Source organism: Maylandia zebra, linkage group LG10 (genome assembly GCF_041146795.1).
Source record: "Maylandia zebra isolate NMK-2024a linkage group LG10, Mzebra_GT3a, whole genome shotgun sequence".
Taxonomy (NCBI): Eukaryota; Metazoa; Chordata; class Actinopteri; order Cichliformes; family Cichlidae; genus Maylandia; species Maylandia zebra.
In genome coordinates, this window is record NC_135176.1 from 12,413,439 (window position 1) to 12,434,390 (window position 20,952).

The 20,952-nt window shown below is 45.3% G+C and overlaps 1 protein-coding gene across 10 annotated transcripts in view; it reads right to left on the reverse strand.

Annotated features, from left to right (window-relative positions):
* Positions 1 to 20,952, reverse strand: part of LOC101486592 (glutamate receptor 3) — an 82,990-nt gene that overhangs the window by 49,293 nt on the left and 12,745 nt on the right. For all 10 annotated transcript variants that reach the window (XR_013100528.1, XM_076889058.1, XM_076889057.1 and 7 more), the window contains one exon: positions 16,406 to 16,645. Coding sequence is in view for 9 of the 10 variants with exons in the window: in XM_076889058.1 (XP_076745173.1) it covers positions 16,406 to 16,645 (240 nt within the window). In the remaining variant the exon portion in view is untranslated. The remainder of the gene's footprint in view (positions 1 to 16,405; positions 16,646 to 20,952) is intronic.

Here is a 20,952-nt window from a genome sequence, read left to right on the forward strand (position 1 = left end):
AGTATTGTTGCTTGCATTTCCAACAACAATAACTAGTGGTCCTTATCTGGATCTACCACAGGTTCTTCAGCTTTCTGTTGGGAACATGTAAACTCATGTTCCCAACAGGCCTCCGAAATATTCAGAGCACAGCGACTGGGCTGACACGTTCGCCCTCGCCCTCCCTTCCCCTGCTGGTGACCTTCACAGTGAAGTGCACAGCAGACAGCACTCAGATCAGGTATGGCCTTTAAAGACAAGTGGCTCTCGCTGGGTGCCATCACGTTAGCCACTCTGGCTTCTAAAGAGGCCACCGCGACGTGTGCTCACATGTCTGACGCCGGGCGAGGTTAAGGAATTCGAAAGAGGCATCGTGTCTCGATGCATTGTAAAGACTCTGATGACTGATAAGAGACTGCTGAGCTGACCTCAGTCTGAGCCCAACACTGCTACTGCCTTTATCTGGATTTTTTTTTTTTATCAGCTCACATATATATCAAAACTAAAATCTAGCACATTATATCACCGCTGGCAGAAGGGAAATGAAAAGGCAGAAGCTGAGTGTCAGCTCTCCTCCCACAGCACTGAACGCCATAAGCTGGGATATGCATGACATTTTGAAACGTGTTAGTAGCTGCTCAAGAAAAAGGATTTGGGGGGATTTACAAACGATTCCCTTGAGAGTTTCATTTTCTCACACTAAAACTAAGCTGGATAGTTGGGGTTTAAACATTTTATGAGCTGCTTGATGTTTAAGCTATTGAGTATACTTAACAATTAAAGATATGTATAAATAAAGAGGAAGTCCCGAACCGAAGGAATTCAATGATGTGACATTCGGTGCACTCTAGCTTTAAAAACCACAGTGCAAAAAGGAAATCTGAGCAACAAAGGACACCTAAGTCTCTTGGTGAGTATTAACACTGGTGTGATTTATCAGGCGGCGCACAAATGACAGAGTTTTGGTTGACTTTGTAAACAGATGGTACATTTTAAAACAGTCAGCAGGAAGGACGACCATCAAGGGCATTTTACAGAGTCAATTATTCAGCCCTGACCTGAAGAATAATACATATTCAACATCGGGAGCATACTGCCACAGGCCTATTTATAGAGCAAAAAAAATCCTTCTTCCACAAAAACACCAAAACAGCCTTAGTTAGTTAAATATCTCTCCTGCGGCCCCATTGGTGTTATCCTGCTAGAAGCAGCCATCAGAAGATGAGTGCACCGTGGTCATAAAAGAAAGGACATGGTCTCAGGGAGGCTGTGGTGATTAAATGATGCTCTATGCTCTATGCCAAAAAACCACAGATACAAGGCAGGATGGAGCCTATCTTCCATGTTGTTTAGACTGAATTCTGACCCGACCATCTCAATGTTGCAGAAGATATAGAGACACAGAAAAAACGACAATGTTTTTCCAATTTTCTATGTCTGAACTATACCATTAGCTTTATCTTTTTAACTGAGAGGAGTGGCACTTGGTGGTGTGGTCCTCAGCTCCTATAGCCCATCTGCGTCAAGGTTCAATGTGGTGCATTCAGAGATGCTCAGTGGATATTTTCCCTTTTTCAGACAATAGAGATGGTTGTGTGGGAGAATCCCTGTAGATCAGCAGTTTCAGAAATACTAAATCATGCAGTGTTTAAAGACCCTTAAATCACCTTGCTCAGTCTGAATTTTAGCAGGCTGTCTTTACCGTGCATACATGGATAAATGCCCTGAGTTATCAGGTTGATGTAAACAAGACTCCAAAAAATGCAATTAGACAATCACTGTGATTATTGTTAGTGTCATTCTTTTGTACAATCATTGCCAATTAATGTTACTTTAAACTCACATGGGTTACTAGTAGGAAGCCCACAGAGAATTATTGCACAGCTTTGTGTAGTAGCTAGCACTTAGCTGTTTAAGAGGATAAACCTTTCATCAGCTCCCAGCTGAAATCAGCTTTAACAGACGTCAGACGACAAAGGTTCTCCTGAAGAGATGATGCGAGCCCGACCTGCTACATGTTGACATTAGTACCAGTTTATAAACAGCACGTAACTTAGGCAGAGCAGCAAAACAATGATCCAATAACATGAAAGGTGAGCTGTCGATGTGCAAAGCAGCGCCGCTATATGCTGTCAGGCCACCATGCCATGAGTACAGTACGGATATTTATGCTCAAGTCTACAAACACAAAAAATTTAGACATTTCACTTTGAGGTTTGTTGACAAATGTAGTGAAAGAAATGCTTGAAGGTGAGGGGAGCTGTTTAAGCAGGCAGCACAAAGTAAAGTTGGCCTGTATGTGAGTTAAACCTGAATATATGAGCTTAATAGCAAACACAGCACCATCGGGATGTAGCCCTGAAAAAAACAAAGCAGGATAGTCAAGTACAATCACTGGTTCACTTTAAATCTCTCTGTAGTTAAGAGAAGTATTTTTCTAGATTAGGACATTTACCAAATATGTTACTTCCTCTGTGAGACACAGCCGCTAAAACGAGCCTGACTGAGGCTCTGCTGACACCTGGCCATGTATTCTTCTTGTCTGTCTCGGGCAGCGGCTCATATGATGGCTGAGCGTGGTGTGCAGTCTCAACTGTGACTCAGTCGTCCCTCCCCCTCCCCGAGGAAGGTGACCTCTTTAAAATTCTCTTGCAGTCATCTGAACCGCGCCGTTGTCACGGGAGGCCCAAAGCTGAGCGCGACACCGAGGGGGAACTCAGACAAAGCCACTGAACCCACTTCTGAGAAATCTCTAAAAATCTCAAAGCTTATATGTGGCTCTACAAAGAAGACTGCTTTCAGTGGGCAGTGCTCACAGAGCCAGTGAAATAAAAAGGATTAAAGCTGCCAAATGACAGTAAAAGGACACTTTTGAGCACAATTAGCCTAACAACGCCTACTCCAACTGCAGTCCAACATAGATAACAGCTCCCTCTTCCAAATTAGCTGAACTGCAAAGAGCCCTGCACCCCCACACCGCCCACTCCTGCCAAATCCCTGATCAGACCTAATCAAACAGATTATTTCTTATCTAATGACAGCTGCAAAGTTGCTAACAGAACGTCGAGCATTTCTCCTGTTTGCTTTCATCTTTTATGTAAGTTGAATTCACACGTCATTGAATAATTCACAAATTTTTGTTGCGCTTGAAGATGATTCAGGTTCTAAAGCACTAAAAATGTAATATAAAAGACAGCCGGAGTGAGAAAACTAACACAAACACAAAGTGCAGATATTTAAACCACACACAAAGAAATGGATGGCCCATTAGCGAGAGCTGCACTAACAGCCTTGTCTTTTTCTCTCTTAGGCAAAATAAAAATGGCGTTTTCTCTTGGGCAAACATGGAAACGCACATCACATCAATCTCTTTCATAATGCAAAAAGACTACTGTTGTAATGGCCTTGCGTTATCCTGAAAGCAAGTGTCCCTGAAATAGACGAAAGGCATTTGAGCGACACAGAGACAAGAATCGAGGAATAAGCAGAGCAGCTGCCTGATAAAGCAGAGGGGCTCTCTATTAGTCACCTGGTTTCTTATTTGTCCGTGTAAGGTGGTAAGGTTAGAGCAGATTACATATGACAAATTGGATGTGACAGAAAAAGATGGGAGGAAGCTCCAAATTCGATGAAGTCAAAAGCGTTCGGTGCATCTGACAGCATTTCTGACAGCGCTTGTCCCTCTGACACGGGAGAAACACAAAGGCTTTGCTGACTCCTCTGTTCCTTCTCTCACAGCTCCATACACTTTTATTTCTTTCCCACTCATTTGAAGACGAGGCTATTCCTTCATCTGTGAGCAGCTGAGATAACAATGTTGAATTGCGGAGGGAAGAAAAATCTGTATTTTTGCCCAAATATGCTTCTGAGCTGCTCACCCTGTTTCCTCCCTGAGCCGGCAGGAGTGAACAGACAACGAAAGCAGGATAAGTGGAATCACACCTGGTCTTTAAGGTACTGATTTCTCTCTGATTCAAGAGGCAGAGAAGTAGAAGTAAGCACTGATTATGTATTGCCATCAGTAACAGATATGATAAATATGACTGATCGAGCTTCAGGTTGCATACTAACAAAATTTCAAGGGTTTATAAAACAAACGTGTGAGAGCAGTGTTAGCAAAGGCAGTTTTGTTACATGTATGGTGTTTGTTTGTTTGTGCTAGACTTTTATTTCCTGACAAATTTCACTGTTGTTCACAGCACCCTGTTATGCAAGTGCACACTGTGACATCACAAAGCAGTAGACCGCTGTTAGAAGCATGTTCATCACGGGTTACTGAACCCCAACCTTATCTATTTGTGTTATTACCCCTCAAAAAAACAGTCTTTGTCACAACAAAATGCGCAACCCTGTGACAAAATAACAGTACAAACACAATGTTTGAGTTTTGGGGGGAATATCCCACAGCTAATTAGGTTAAGCGGCAACAAATTAGTAACATGACTGGATACTAGTCAGTCATATTATGAGATTTCATAATATGATAATATCATTACAACATTCAGAGAACTCCAAGAAACATCTATATGGTTGGGGCAAAGTCAGAAAACACTGTACTGAATGTCACAATTCTGTAGTGGAAGTCATTATTTAGCTTCAGAAACTCAAGTCAGCATCAACAAAAGCAAGTTAGAACTCATAAACAAGCGTAAACAGCATCTAGAAACATCGGCGCCTTCTCTGGGTGCTCACCTAAGATCGATGGGAACATGGTCCTGTGATCTGTTGTGAAATGAACATAACAAAACACGTTTATAAGGTGGTACAGGTCCATAAATGGTACAAACAGGCCATTTTAGGCCTTTCAACGGTGGTAGCTAAGAAAAACGATGACATCATAAATCTGATGTAGGTATTAGATAGGTAAGAACCTTCAGGGGCATATGATACTTTATGTATTATAAGATTTCCCACATACTATATACAACAAATAGAGCCGTTATTAATTCATGTTTTTCTTAATATAACGAGAACATCTGCTGAAAAATCGAGTTTATTTGTCCGGCTTGTGTAAAGGCATCTGTAGACAGCTGATATTCTAATTTGCTCGCATGTTTATTGCTGAAACAGTATGAAATATAAAGAGATGGACAACAGAAGAATGGATGAAGCTAACATGACACAGTACAACTTTTATTACAGAGGGGATGAGGAGCTGTCCAAGGTCTTGCGTCAGCAGGACCTTGGACAGCTCCTGCATTAACATCACAAAGTACAGAACTCTTTCTTCTTACACTAGAAAATTCACTGCTTTCACTACCTGCAAGTACCTGAAATATATATCTATGGATGTAAAACTAAAACCCTTTCCTAACGTCTCTTACAAGTATCCATCCTTGCCACTTTAGCAGTTTGTAGCCGCTAGACTGATACAGTCACGGGCGGCTTTGTCAACACATCCTGGCAGACGTGGCAGAGTGGTTTGTCAGTGATGCTCACAGAGAGTGATTTGTAATGAGCAGTGCAACTCCATTTTTCGAGCAAGGAACAAAGATTTAAAGTGACGCAACGGCTTCTAGTTACGTAATGACTTTCTCAGGGTTACTGTAGCTACAGTAGTTAGCTACAGTCTGAGTACTGCAAGTCTGTCAGGCTGTCTGTTCAAAAGCGATCTCTTTATATTTGAAAGCAACAATGTCCACTGCATAACGCAGCGTCTAAAACCCCAAACTCACCTGTGGTGAGAAATGAAAACAACACATTTATACATTTTCCTCCTAAACAGGCGAACTCCCCAAAATGTTTAATACACCGAATTAATAATTCACGTACTTCAGTTTTTGTGGGTATAAAAGAGTCGACGCTGCAGTACTGAGCAGAAAGTCTGCAGCTTACATTTCCATCGGTGTTGTTTTCAAGCTGCGCTGCCTCTGCATGCGTGGATGTGCAAGGATCAATTGGTGCCATTTTGGGCGTCTGGCAGAGCGGATTGAGTGCTTGAAAACAGAGGAGGTTCGGTTCAGGCAGAAACACTCAGACACAGCCAACGCCTCAGCTGTGTCTTCCCAGTGAATGCACAACGCCCTTTGAGGTTTTCACCAATGAGGTCACCGCCAAGTACACACACACATACATGCACCACGCATGTAGCATCCAAACTGCCTTTCCAGATAAATACCAGCCTTAGCTGTAAATCTAAAGGAAATTGAGTCCACGCAATCTAAAGCTTTTTCGACACTCACTCTGCAAAGCCACATTTATGAGCAAGCTGCAAAAGAAAAGGAAAAAAGCGCTGTTCAAGTTTAAACAATCCGTTATATTAATGTTATAAATTGCTATTATGATTTCAGAGATCCTATCTGACAGAGGAGATTCTTACAGTGTTAGCCTTTTTTTATCTGCATGTCTTTGTTTTTCAGCGCCCTCTAAAACAAACAGCCTCACAGAAGAGCACGATATTCTGCCACACGTGTGCCTCACTTTCACATTCACTACGAGGCCTAATAGAGTCCTTGAACGGGGGAGGAAAGAAGCTCTCTTGAAGTAGAAAAGCTTGACTGATGAATCTCTGCTTCAGTCCCAATATTATTGTCTGGCAGCAAAACAGTGGTTACTCACAGATGCGGGAGGGGGGTCTACACCTATTGATATGTGTCCATCTCAAAGTGAAGCTGCAGTAAGGTGTTCACAGAGTGGAACAGCTGCGTGGCGCCGTCCTCTCCCGCTCTCCCATTCTTTGTTAATGAGCCTGTGTGCCGGGCTGCTGAGTGAAGCTCTTTAGCAGTGCGCAATTAATCAGATGTTTCCTTGCAGAGAAGAAACCAAGCAGACATTCAGCAGCAGGGCAGTGTGATTACACATCGAAGGCAAATTGTCCCCGCCATCTACATTTGTCACAGCGGCAGGAGGAGAGAGCCGCGGTTAATGTTGTTAGATGCTACTTCTTCATTTTGATGGCCGCATAAGGAAATTAAGATCCAGTTTGCATTATGTAGAGTTCATGAATCAAGAGAATGATAGTCAACAATGAGCATTAGATTGCACAGTCAGATCTCATACAGGTACCTTTACTGAAGCACTGTACTTAATTACAGTTCTGAGGTACCTTATTTGGTTACATCTGTTTCAGGATCAGTGATTCCAAAACAATATCACAGGCTGCGGAATACATAAAAATGGAAATACAGTAGATCAGCTACACCCTGTATCTAACTGAAATGGATTAGGTGCCTTCGCGGATGTGCAATTTATCCATTCCATGTGCACTAATGCACCCCTTTACCGTCACAGAGCCTGGCTTTGTCATGGTTCGTTGTGTGGCAGGCAGGAGAAGGACCCAAGATGCAGACTCACAGACACGGGGATAAACTTAAAGAACACAGCTTTAATGCTGGCACGGTAGAATACAGGACATACAGAACTAACTGGGAAAAGTAAACTAACACTCGCAGGAAGACACAGGAAGATCCACACAACATGAGGGAGAACGCGACGCCGAACAGGGGAAGACGCAGACAGAAATACACAGAGGGTTAACGAGGAAAGTGGGAACACACGGGGAACACAGGTGACACAGATAACCATAACGAGACAGGGCGGGGTGAACTGAACATGACATGTAGAGGTTCAGACAGGAGGAGAGAGAGAGCACGGGGAAAACACAGACATAACGGGCTGGGGAAACATGAAACAAAACATAAGGAGAGACGAGGGCTCACAGATACACAGAGGGGCACACAGGGGGTAGAAGCCATGAAGGGAAAACACTTAGGGAACAACACAACAGGGCAACTCAGAAGACATGGTCTAAATAAGGAACGAAATACGAGAATACAAAGAACTGAGAATACTGGGCCCACATGGCCCAGGACCATGACACCACCCCCCCCTAAAGGGCTGGCTCCCGACAGCCCAAACCCGAGAAACAAAAACAAAAACAGAAAACAACCCACCCAGGGCGGGAGGCGGGGGACCAGGATGGAGGGACCAGAACGGGAAACAAAATAAACAACAGAAAACACGGGAGCACACGACCATAGTCAAAATAAAGTCCAGGGGGCCGACCCAGAGCCCACAGGAACAAGAGTTCACGGGTCACACGGTCGGGGGGCCGACCAGGCGGGTGGCACAGGTGGCAGAGCTGGTCCGGAGGCCGGCCGCGCGGAAGGCAGCGGCGGCGGCGAAGGAGACGACGGAGCAGTTCAGGGGGCCGGCCGCGCGGAAGGCAGCGGCGGCGGCGAAGGAGACGACGGAGCAGTTCAGGGGGCCGGCCGCGCGGAAGGCAGCGGCGGCTCTCCAGTGTCAGGCGTGCTGGCCATGGCCCGGTGGGCACAGGACCAGACAAAGCACAGGCCGAAGGCTCGGAGGCTGCTGCAGCTGACGAAGGCTCGGAGGCTGCTGCAGCTGACGAAGGCTCGGAGGCTGCTGCAGCTGACGAAGGCTCGGAGGCTGCTGCAGCTGACGAAGGCTCGGAGGCTGCTGCAGCTGACGAAGGCTCGGAGGCTGCTGCAGCTGACGAAGGCTCGGAGGCTGCTGCAGCTGGCGAAGGCTCTGAGGCTGCTGCAGCTGGCGAAGGCTCTGAGGCTGCTGCAGCTGGCGAAGGCTCTGAGGCTGCTGCAGCTGGCGAAGGCTCTGAGGCTGCTGCAGCTGGCGAAGGCTCTGAGGCTGGACCAGGCGAAGGCTCTGAGGCTGGACCAGGCGAAGGCTCTGAGGCGGCTGCAGCTGACGAAGGCTCTGAGGCGGCTGCAGCTGACGAAGGCTCTGAGGCTGCTGCAGCTGGCGAAGGCTCTGAGGCTGCTGCAGCTGACGAAGGCTCTGAGGCTGGACCAGGCGAAGGCTCTGAGGCTGGACCAGGCGAAGGCTCTGAGGCTGGACCAGGCGAAGGCTCTGAGGCTGGACCAGGCGAAGGCTCTGAGGCTGGACCAGGCGAAGGCTCTGAGGCGGCTGCAGCTGGCGAAGGCTCTGAGGCTGGACCAGGCGAAGGCTCTGAGGCGGCTGCAGCTGACGAAGGCTCTGAGGCTGGACCAGGCGAAGGCTCTGAGGCGGCTGCAGCTGACGAAGGCTCTGAGGCGGCTGCAGCTGACGAAGGCTCTGAGGCGGCTGCAGCTGACGAAGGCTCTGAGGCTGCAGCTGACGAAGCACAGGCTGGACCAGGCGTAGCAGAAGGTGGCTGGATGGGCTCCTCGGGCCCTCCAGCTGACGTGACATGAGGCTGGTGCGGTTCTCCCGAACCCCCAGCTGGCGAGGAAGGTTGCTGAACGGGCCCCTCGGACCCTCCAGCGGAGACAGGAGGCTGAACGGGCCCCTCGGACCCTCCAGCTGACGTGGCATGAGGCTGGTGCGGTTCTCCCGAACCCCCAGCTGACGAGGAAGGTTGCTGGACGGGCCCCTCGGACCCTCCAGCGGAGACAGGAGGCTGAACGGGCCCCTCGGACCCTCCAGCGGAGACAGGAGGCTGAACGGGCCCCTCGGACCCTCCAGCTGACGAGGTAGATGGCGGCGTGGGAGCCGCAGAGTCCTGGATGAGCTCATCCGAGCTCCCAGCAGGAGCTGATGCAGGGCCAGAGAGATTTGAGACCCCTGGCTGGATGTTAAGCTGACCAGCGGACCGTACTGCTACTGGGGCCTGCGCTACAGGCGGCACTGGAGCTACTGGGGCCTGCGCTACAGGCGGCACTGGAGCTACTGGGGCCTGCGCTACAGGCGGCACTGGAGCTACTGGGGCCTGCGCTACAGGCGGCACTGGAGCTACTGGGGCCTGCGCTACAGGCGGCACTGGAGCTACTGGGGCCTGCGCTACAGGCGGCACTGGAGCTACTGGGGCCTGCGCTACAGGCGGCACTGGAGCTACTGGGGCCTGCGCTACAGGCGGCACTGGAGCTACTGGAGACTGAACTGGGGGTGACACTGGGGCTACTGGAGACTGAACTGGGGGTGACACTGGAGACCCAGGTGACACTGGTGTACTGGGGTGAAGGCAGCGAGGATGCAGTCTCTCTCTTAAGGGAGGATCGAATGATTTAGCGATAAATCTTGACGGGAAAAGATGCCGATGCTGAGAATACCAGGCAGCGGGGGCTTCCAGGAGGGTAGCTGACTGAACTGAGGGTGGCTGCGGGGTAGCTGACTGAACTGAGGGTGGCTGCGAGGGAGCTGACTGAACTGAGGGTGGCTGCGAGGGAGCTGACTGAACTGAGGGTGGCTGCGAGGGAGCTGACTGAACTGACCTGGGAGGAGAAACAGCAGGAAAAGGAGCAGGCTCAGAAAAAACTGTCCGAGAAATGGCAGGCTCAGGGTCGACAAAAATAGCTCTATCAAAGATGAACCCGCCGTCCACTTCATGTTTTGTAGTCTTAGCCTTGTCCGGTTTATGGCGGCGGGCGCGCCGCCTCCTTCGAGCAGAGGAAGCTGGCGCGATGGGCGCTGATGGCGCCAACACAGAGGGTGACGTAGTGGTGAGTTCCCCGTCGTCCGCCCCCATCCTTGCCAGAAATGAGGCAGGCGAAAAATAGCCTAAGCGGATCGGAGACGGCGAGCGGCTGGTAGGCTGTGCAGCAGGTGAGAGGTCCTCCTCCGGGATGAGCCAGGGTTTCCGCCGGAGCTCGTCCTCCCGATAAGCCCGTAACACCTGCTGCCGCTCTTCCTCGCCAAAGTCTATGGCTTCCGTTGTCTCCGTGCGCCACGCCGTGCGGCCAGACCGCGGTGAAGACGCGGAAGCCGGCGGGGTGCGGGCGGAAGGTGTGTCTGTGGCGAGCCTCACCGTTCCAACTCTGACCGCTACTGGCTCATGAGACAGCGGGGAAACGGCGCAACGGCACGGCTCTGGTGAAGGTGCACGCCCACCGGGCCGCTGCTCCTGCGGACGGAGTTGGAGGGCGGAGACGAGAAAGTCGCTGACGAGGGGGTGCAGCGTCTCCCATAACCAGGGGAACACAGATACGCACACCCCTACTTGGCGGGCGAACTCCTCTCGTTCCTCCTCACTGGAACAGTGCAGCCACTTGTCGCAGAGAGACTCCACTGTCCGGACGATCCCCCTCCTCTGTGTCGCTGGGTCCGACATGTTCGCGTCGTCCTGCAGGTCCGCGGAGGGGTTGTGAACTGCTGGGTCCATGTTGTGGTCGCGTTCTTCTGTCATGGTTCGTTGTGTGGCAGGCAGGAGAAGGACCCAAGATGCAGACTCACAGACACGGGGATAAACTTAAAGAACACAGCTTTAATGCTGGCACGGTAGAATACAGGACATACAGAACTAACTGGGAAAAGTAAACTAACACTCGCAGGAAGACACAGGAAGATCCACACAACATGAGGGAGAACGCGACGCCGAACAGGGGAAGACGCAGACAGAAATACACAGAGGGTTAACGAGGAAAGTGGGAACACACGGGGAACACAGGTGACACAGATAACCATAACGAGACAGGGCGGGGTGAACTGAACATGACATGTAGAGGTTCAGACAGGAGGAGAGAGAGAGCACGGGGAAAACACAGACATAACGGGCTGGGGAAACATGAAACAAAACATAAGGAGAGACGAGGGCTCACAGATACACAGAGGGGCACACAGGGGGTAGAAGCCATGAAGGGAAAACACTTAGGGAACAACACAACAGGGCAACTCAGAAGACATGGTCTAAATAAGGAACGAAATACGAGAATACAAAGAACTGAGAATACTGGGCCCACATGGCCCAGGACCATGACAGGCTTTAGGACTGGCACTAATAGCTGGACAGTGTGATTTCTCTATTACCTCGTGTGCTCATGAGTTCCAAAAAGAATTTCAAATTTTGGTTGGTCAAAAAAAAAGTTTTCTACTTTGCTTCGGTCGATTTTAAATGACCTCAGGCCCAGAGAGAGTGGAAGCCTTTCTAATTGTTGCTTATGGATTTTTGTTTTTCCAATGAGAAGAAGACTCTTCCATTTTTCGATGCAGTGAAGAACTGTGTTTACCGATTCTTGAAAGTGATTTTCAGTACAGTCACCAATACAGAGTCTGTTTTTAATGCAGGCTTTCCTAATTTCTGGCCTTCTCCCTTGCATATAAAGAGTCTCTGAATAATTTAATGGCTTTGCGTATCCTATTTTTATACATTGTGCAGTCGGATATAAAGTAAAGTTATTTTTAAGTTATTAAACTATTTATCAGTGCAGCCTTTTACAGATTGAGAACCCATCGCCATCTTTATTTCTGAAAGCCTTTCTGTGATGCATTATGGCCTTTGGATATGTTTTTATGTATTTGTATTGTTTATGTGGTTTTTAAATATTTTTTATATCTTATATTTAACAATCAAAGTTGAACTGTATCTCTGCTGACATTATCTAATGTCTTCTTAGAGCTAAACAGTTGGGACCATTACAAAAACTGCTGCTTAAGGCATTTAGACAGCAAAACAAAGATTCCTCTGACTTAAAATCAGCTATTAGAAACACATTTTATAGCTGATATTTTCATAGTAATAAATTTTTGGCTCATCAGCACATTATACAAATTTTGTAAAGTGTAATAACTTTGACAAACACCACCCAGCAACTCTTTTTAACTGGCATGAACGACATATTGCGCTTTATGATGAATATGCAATTTATTGTAAATAAGCCAAACATGAGAAAACCTGGTGAGGAGCTTCTCTCTGCGCCCAGTTGGTAACATCCAGATGTTCATCAGTTCAAAAGGTCTTTGCTTGCCAGCAGCCATTAGTCTATTTAATGAGGACAATTCAGAGCCAGTACATCCAGGATAAATAGGTGATGCTGCACTGTAGCAAATAAACTTGTACGTAATGACTCGTGTGCATAAAAGTGTGTAGTCTGTTTTCCGCTTTGTTGTGCTCCTCCTGGTGCTGCGAGGCTTGCTGCACTTCTCCTTTTGTATCAGTTCAGTTTATGAAGAAATCACTTCATCGAAGGAGACGTGGGTTGCATGAAACAGTAAGAGATGCCAGTAAAAAAAATAAATAAATAAAGAGAGACTCCACTCGTGGTTTAGACTTATTGTGCATATGTCAGTTAAACTAGTTTAGATCAGCACAGCACTGCTGTCACAGGAAGGCATCTCCAACATGAAAGTGAAGCCGAACCTATTTGATATTAATAGCTTTCAAAATTTGAAATTTTAATATATTATGAATGGCTATGAATTTTTATTTTCTGTTACATTTAAAATCCCATCATACAGATATAGCTTTGATGAGTAGTTATGCCCTCGGGCTGCAATGATTTAAAAAAAAACCCAGCAAATCTACTTTTAACAAATGTATGCTCTTTTTGCATTCGATAATCAAGTTGATCAAGAAAGACTAGTTTTGGTATGAAATGCTTAAATTATTATTAAATCTATTAGCTCAATCAAAATGACTTTTTTTGGGGGGGGGGGTAAAAACTCACTTAACTCACCAACAAAGTAAGCATTAGAAGATTAGAAGGAAAAGCTGTAGCAATGGCTAACAACTGCACACTACATATGAAGTCCCAATCCTGACTGCAGGCAAAAGGTGTCTTCATGACTAGAGGCTTGGTCCCATTACTAATCTGAGATTATGCGACCAGGATGGAGGTCAGTTGTTGAAGTATTTTTGCATAGTAGACACACAAAAATAGTACTCATGTCAATTTGTGTTCGAAATAGAGAAAATTTACTGACTAAGAACCAAAAGCAGCACCACCTTGGGTCTGCAGCCAGTTTCACAATAAGTTTTTTTCTTTTAATATAATTGCTACTGATAAATGTTTGTGCATTCTTATTTTAGCCTGTTCAAAGTTGTCCCAACAGGAAACTGGTCATGCAGACGTGAAGAGTGACTCAATTCTCGGCAGGTGAGAAAACCTTGAATTTTCTCTGCACAGCTCATCATTTGAACAATAGCATCAAGCTAAAAATAGCTACAGTTTCCTTGCTAGCACAGAGGCTGCACTGATGGTGTCGAAGCTTTATCAATCTGACATGAAGTTTAATAAAAAAAAAAACTTTAGCAACCAAACTATAAGCATAATTCACCAAACATAGAAGAACTCATTATAATAGTACACAAGCAGTTTATGGAGACAGGACTGAACATTACAGTTAGCAGGGTTGTCCTCCAAAGGTCTCCAAAGTTAGCCTAGCCGAGTGGATGAGGTACCCCGTGTTGAGCTAAGTTGGTAATAAAAAAAGTTTCTTTCTGTTTTTTTTAAATTAAAAATTACACAAAAAGAGACAGCAAAGACTGTATGACCAAATTAACAAAGGAACACAACAAAATCTAAAATTCGGTCACGTGTATAGAATATAAGTCTAATAATTTTACCCCAAATACACTTCTTTTCAAAAAAATAGCTGGCTTTTTTATTATGAAATGTTTAAACAGTCAGACAAGTATACACAGGGCAGGGCTACACCATTCATTAATATTATTAATATTCACTTACCATAGACAGGAGCAACAATTTTGAGAGGCTAATAGAACATCCCAGCACTGTTTTAATGGCTCCAATTTGTAAGTTGACTTGAGGCTGTTAAGGTGTGCCCCATATAAATCCTGCCAGTTCAAGGACTTTACCCTAGGGTCTGCTACTAGTTTTATCCAAGCCACTCTACAACCACTGCAACAGTCATGAAAAAGTTTCACAAGGACATAAAATTCTATGTGTGCAAGATATGCTTGATCTGTTTTAAGGTGAAACCTACTAACTTCATATACATCATGTTGCTATATTATTTCTGCATGTGGGTCCAGAAGCATAAATGTAATTAATTTGAGGCTGGTGAGTACTACAGTCGCTTTTTAAAGAACCAAAAAGGCAGAAAAACATGATCTCTTAGAAAACAAATAGTTGCCAACATACATCCAACTGTCTTACATTTGTCCATACAACTCTTATATTCACCGTTATTTATGGTGGTTGTCCAATAAGTACAAAAATTCCAGGTGGGGAGAAACTGTGTGAAAAAATGTCTTGTATTTCTTCATAATTATGCTTAAAGTGATTAAATAAAGTGCTTGATCTGAGCTGTGGGGAAAATCTAATTTAAAAGACATTCCCCATTTATAGCTGCCCCTAAGATGCCTTTGCTTTTGCTCTAATAAAAGGCTGTGTCTTGTTAACAGACATAACATATATCACTGTAAAATGCCTCTGCAGCATATTACTGTCATATTGCCCCACAAACCATCCAAAGCTATTCACACAAGCATCTCTTGAGTGCCCCCTGCCAATCCCTCTTAGGGCCCTAAATAGAGGCCCTCTTTTTATAATGAAGATTAAAGTGACATTTGGATGAGTGGTGGCTATATTGCTCCACAGCCTTGATGGGAAGAGCAGGATGGGACCTCGAGCCAAAATAGGATGGCTAACTAGTCTCTCAACAAACACAAGCTGTGCAGCTTGTGAAAATCCATCCTAAACTGTAGTGTTTACACTGTGTGGTGCTGTGGAAATGAGCAAAGTATTACAGATGGTGGCCCATCAGCCTCAGCACAGCAGGTGAAAGAGGCCAACAAAGTCAAGCGGAGCTCTAAAGGCCAAATTGGGATACAGTTCTGAGAAGGTTGATTTTGCCATGGAGAGGTTACAAACTCATTAATCACTTTTTTCTCATCCACAATCGTCGCAGAAGCTGATGATTGGACAACCATCAGCTTCTGCGATCAGATTCATCACCGAGCGGTGGATCAGACACCTGAGCTGGAAATATATAAACGTGAGGCAGGGGGAAGCGAAAAAGGAGTGCACTCCTGTCCTAGAAATTCTCTGTGTCAGTTTAAAAATACTTGGATGCACAGCTCTTGAACAGTTTGGCACATTTAAGAGCAGGCACTGAAGCCGGAAAACGGCATCTCCTGCATCTTCTAATTTATTTGCAACGGACGATTTGAAAATACGTTTGACTTGACACTGTGCTCTGTAGCTTTACTGTGACAGCAAGTCTGCGATCAGTTTATGGTCCAGTTTGTACAGACAGATTGTGACTGCATGCTACCTCTCGGGGGACCCAAGTCTGCAAATAGTTGGCCCACATGAGGGGAGCGAGAGGGCATAAAACACATGCAGAAGTTGGAGGGTGTTGTGCTCCGTCTTTAAATAATCCAATTAGAGCTAAATGATAATCAGCGAGTGCCTAGGATTAGAGACTCGGGCGGCTGCAGTCATAGTACTGCAGCAGAATCAGCAGCACCTGTGAATGACTCATTTCTCGGAAGCAAGAAACTATTGAGCGCCTCTGTGAGCAGGATTCAGCCGCACACTGAAGCAATTTGAGATCATTACTGACAAAGATTAAAATGTATCAAACCACTTAGAATGAGGATTGGGGATAAGGGATTTACATATTAAAGACAAATCTTATAGCCTGTATAATAACGTGTTTGCCTGAGCAGGGATGGCGACAACTTAATCCACTTTCTCCTGCAGTGAGACGTTCTACTCCTACACGTTGCTGAAGCTTGTGGCATTTGCAAAGGTGTACACAAGCATGCTTTCCCGACCATAACCGCTCTCACCTCTGTCAGTGTCGTAAAGGTAGACGAACTTCTCCCACTTGTAATGGTCCAGCAGGCTGAGAACAGCTCCTCGCAAACTGGGCCTCATCTGGATGACAAACTGCACGTCGGCGTCGATGGGAAAGCTGGGAGTAATGAAGGAGGTGTGCAGTGCCCCGCAGAAGGAGGTCAGCGTGTTCATGGACTTCCTGTCGTAGAAGCCGAAGATGGCGTAAACTCCTCGGGAGAACTGGGAGCAGACTAGTGCAAAGGACAAAGAACAGGTTCAGGTCATGGACTCAAACAAAGATTTATGCCAAGTTCCTCCTAATTTCAGAAGAGATGTCAATAATCGCTGTGACATACTGAAAGTTAAAGCTGCTGAGTCCCTGTGCAGAAATAAAAAAAAAAATTCAATGTAAGGTTGAGATGAGAGGGAATTCTTTATGCTGTTAATCTTGCAAGTGAAGCAGCGGCTATCTGAATAAATGGGCCTCACGCGGGATGCCTGCTCCCTATGGCAATGCTCTGCTGCCTGGTGCCCTTCACTTATCCTTGCTGTAAATGCAACTGCTTGGGTAATCAACTAGAAATAATGGGGAAGTCAGTGCACTGGCCACAGCTCTTAATGGACAAATATCCTGACACATGAGCATCCAAATGTTCGAGCGCTGGGCTGTGCTGCCGCTGTATAAAAGATTTACAACAAGGCCTATCTGTTGCCATCTGTGGGCCTATGGAAATGAGCCGCGGCCACAAACACTAAACACACTTACAAGGTGTTAAGTATTTCATTTTATTTGTGTATAATAAACTGGTTCAGTGCCACCAAGGAGGATTAAATCAGAGGCATGACAGCCATCCTAATATTAGTAATGACTGAAGGAAATGTTGGTCAGTGCAGCAGACCTGCTCTGATATTTCTGACCCTCTGCTCCGCACAGGTCACAACGCTGCTCAGTGAAGCCGCACAGAAACACTAATAAGTATTAAATGAGGCTAGAAATGTTTGGATTTTAGCATTACAGTTACAGAATAGAGTATTATCAATAAAGTGTAAATTTCTCTTATTTCATTTTGAGTTTCTGTACAAAATGAAGGAACAAAGAGGTTATTCTTTAAATAGAAAATCAAGTCACATACATATTGTTCAGTAATTTGCATCAAAAACAAGACATCTAAAGGAAACCGACTGTGCATATTTCCCTGTCAACCCCTGCATTCAGCCTCTGTCTGTCTCTTTAAGGCCTCCCTCCCAGTGAGCACCCTATCTGTTCTTACTGGGCAGCTTGCTCTGCCCCACAGCAGACTTCCACTAGTCAGATTTCACTGTCAAATGCTTAAATACACATGCATATCTTGAGGTCCAGCTCCCATCTAAAATATGCCTGTGGACAAGGCCAACAACCATATATAGCAACAACCTCTGCAACAGAGGTCACGTAAGATGGTTATACGTGGGCACACACAATCTGATTGGTTTAGATGAGGAAGTGTTTAGTGCATGTTTTCAACCAACAAGAAGCATTTGATTTATTGATAGAAACTTTGATTACTTTGATTACACACATGCACGGCACAGGCTCAAGAAATCATAACAAAATATAAATAATAGCAAATCTCATTAGCAAATTGTATAAATAAAAAATAATTTGTGCTTCTTCTGAAATTAAGCATAATTTATTGCAAAGAAACAGCTGGTGGCCTATTCCACTCGTCAGGATTCAGGATGCACATTGCATTAATTCATGCATTAAATCATCGTGACTCACGAATCACTGATGGAAAACGGGCGTTTTTATCCTTCAGTAGTGTTTTACTCATGAGAAAGTCCTGTTTACGTTGTCGGGCACACGAGAATGCGCATGCATGACCTTAGACTGTATGCTCTGCTTAATGCACCAAGAAATGCAGCACATGCAGAAGCAAATATAAATGCATATAAAGTCAAAAGCTTCATAAAACAATTTTACACGTGTACTTTTCTACCATTGTTACTTTTATGTGTGAGTGGATTTTGAGGGAATGTTGAAAAACTACATATAGTCTAAACTAGGAGTTAAAGTCTAGAAATGATTGGTCAAATTAAAAAAAGAGTTTTTAAGTTTTAAGTTTTTATGATTGCAGTCAGAGTAAAATAATTTCACAGATCTGCGATTTCATGTGTTATTTGCTGGATGTTTTCACCATTTGCTTCTGTTCGTTTGACTTTTCCATTAAGACAGCCATTCCGTCACCCACACATAGTTGATGATTCGGTTCAGTCATCTCTCCCTCTCTCATTTTATCATCAGATCAGCCTGTGTGCGTCTTGGATGGCCACAGTGCACCTGTTATATAATCAAGGGGCTGCTGCACTCAAACATTTAAGCAAAAAAAAGCCAGAAAAAATGTCAGAAAAGATCGATTCCTTTTAAAATCAGCATGCTTCACCTCAAATTACAGATTCACAGCAACATCCAGCTCGTGTTATTCATGCAAAATAGCACACTGCCATAAATAAACACCCCTCAGCTCATTGAAAATCATCCGATCCTATTGGCAAAATGACTGCATTATCTTTTGATTGTCAAGGTTAAACGGACAGTCTGTTCTCCCAAAGGACTAATGAAATCATATATTTGGGGTCATGAAGCTGTAAACACCAGCCAACTACAGTAAATTCCCCTGATCACGGTCAGAAATGAAGTTACGCATCATTGACTTTATTACAGTGGTGAAGTGAAGCTATTTTACTGCTCTGTGCGTTTCTGTTCAGAATACTAACACAGGCCTTCCATCCATGATTAATATCCAGCTGGAGAAATTCAGCTCTCTTCACCCTTTGTCGACTCTCATCTTATTCATCACCTAACAAACACCCACATCTGTCTCTCACTGCTGCCTCTCTCTCTTTTACCCCTCACCCTCTAATTCTCTTCACCTTTTCAAGCTTAAGAGGTACACACAGCAGCTCCAGAAACACCAACACCGTCACATGTCTTCTCTTTTTCTTTTTTTTTAGTCTGAGTCCATCATCAAAATTGCTGTTGGTGGGATGAACCTGTATGTGCACAGCAGATCTGAGCCTTTAAACTGGATTCTTATAGCTCTATCTCAGAATGGAAATAGAGGTGAGCTGCTGTCCTCGCCTGAGAAGCGAACAGCAGACGCATTAAGGAAATTGAACTTTATGCGCATAACACAGTAAGAATGAAGAAATAAACAGTGGATAACTCGTGCTGCGATGAGGAGTTGAGCTTCACTGTTCAGAGCTGTGAGGTTTGAGAGGATTGGGTGCTGCATGTGAACAAAGTCAGGACAACAGTTTTATTTTTTGTGACAATATTAAATAACCTCTTAATGTGTTTACTTCTGCCTGGCAGGAAGTTATTTTTCCACTGCCAAAGAGCTGCGTCTGCAAGAGCAGAGGAAAGCAGGAGGGCTTCAGATTGTTTTACACAGGGACGTGAGGGAAGTCACATTGGTTTATGCCACATGGGGATACCTGTTCTGCGCTGACACAGGGTCACATGTTCACTAAATGAAGAAGCCAGTGAACAAAATACAACATGCAGCTGTGCCAGCTTGTAAAGGACAGGGTCAAAGAGAAACTAGAAACACTGAACATATTCACCAACTCAGGTGGTGTAACAGGAAATGCCAGAAGATCATCAAGGGCTTGAAACCATGAACATCATTACTTTGAGAGCTGGATTGAAAATCACACCAAAAGTCAAAGTAAAAAAAAAAATCACAGGCTGACCTCTGAGTCTGTGTGCGTTCCAGATAACATCTGGGCACACGCCTGATGAGACAGTTGATGGTGTCTTAGGGGATCCCTTCTCAAATTTGGATTATGAGTTGAGTTCGCTTCTGGGCAGCGTATGGTGCTATTTGTCAGTGTCTTTTATACTGATACATAACATTACAGAGGATCTCAATTGGATTCTGTTCTAAGGAACATTACAGACAGTCAATGATCTTCATTGTTCAAGAGCTGTCTACACACTGTTCACATGAAGCCGGAAATTGTCCTCCATCAGGAGCAACCCAGAGTCCACTGCACCAGCATAAGGTCTGACAAACGGTCGGAGGATTTCATCACAGTATCTAACAGCAGTTAGGATATTTTCGACTAGCACTTGGAGGTCTGAGTGTGCCCAAAGACCACCACCCAACCAGTCATGTTGGATAATGTTGAGGGCAGCATGACGTTCACCACAGCATCTCCAGACCCTCTGAACCTCCTACATGTTAGAAAAGTAGAAATCTTCACCTATAAAGAAAATGAGGTGCCAGTGGTGTTCCTGCCAGTTCTTGTGTTCTCAGAAAAAATGCCAGATGAGCTGCGAGCAAAGTTCCCACTAAAGGATGTCTGGCTTTCTAGGGAAATCTAATCAAAATATGGACATCAGTAGCCAACTGGAGGTAATGCTGTAGTGCTCTGCCAGTGATCCTCCTGTTTTCCCTGGGACAAGGAAACAGATACCCGTCATGTTGCCGGGTTGATGCCCTTCCAGTTCTGTTCATGCAATGCCCCATCTTCTGGTATGTTCTTTGTGTTTTTGAGACTGCGCTGAGAGATG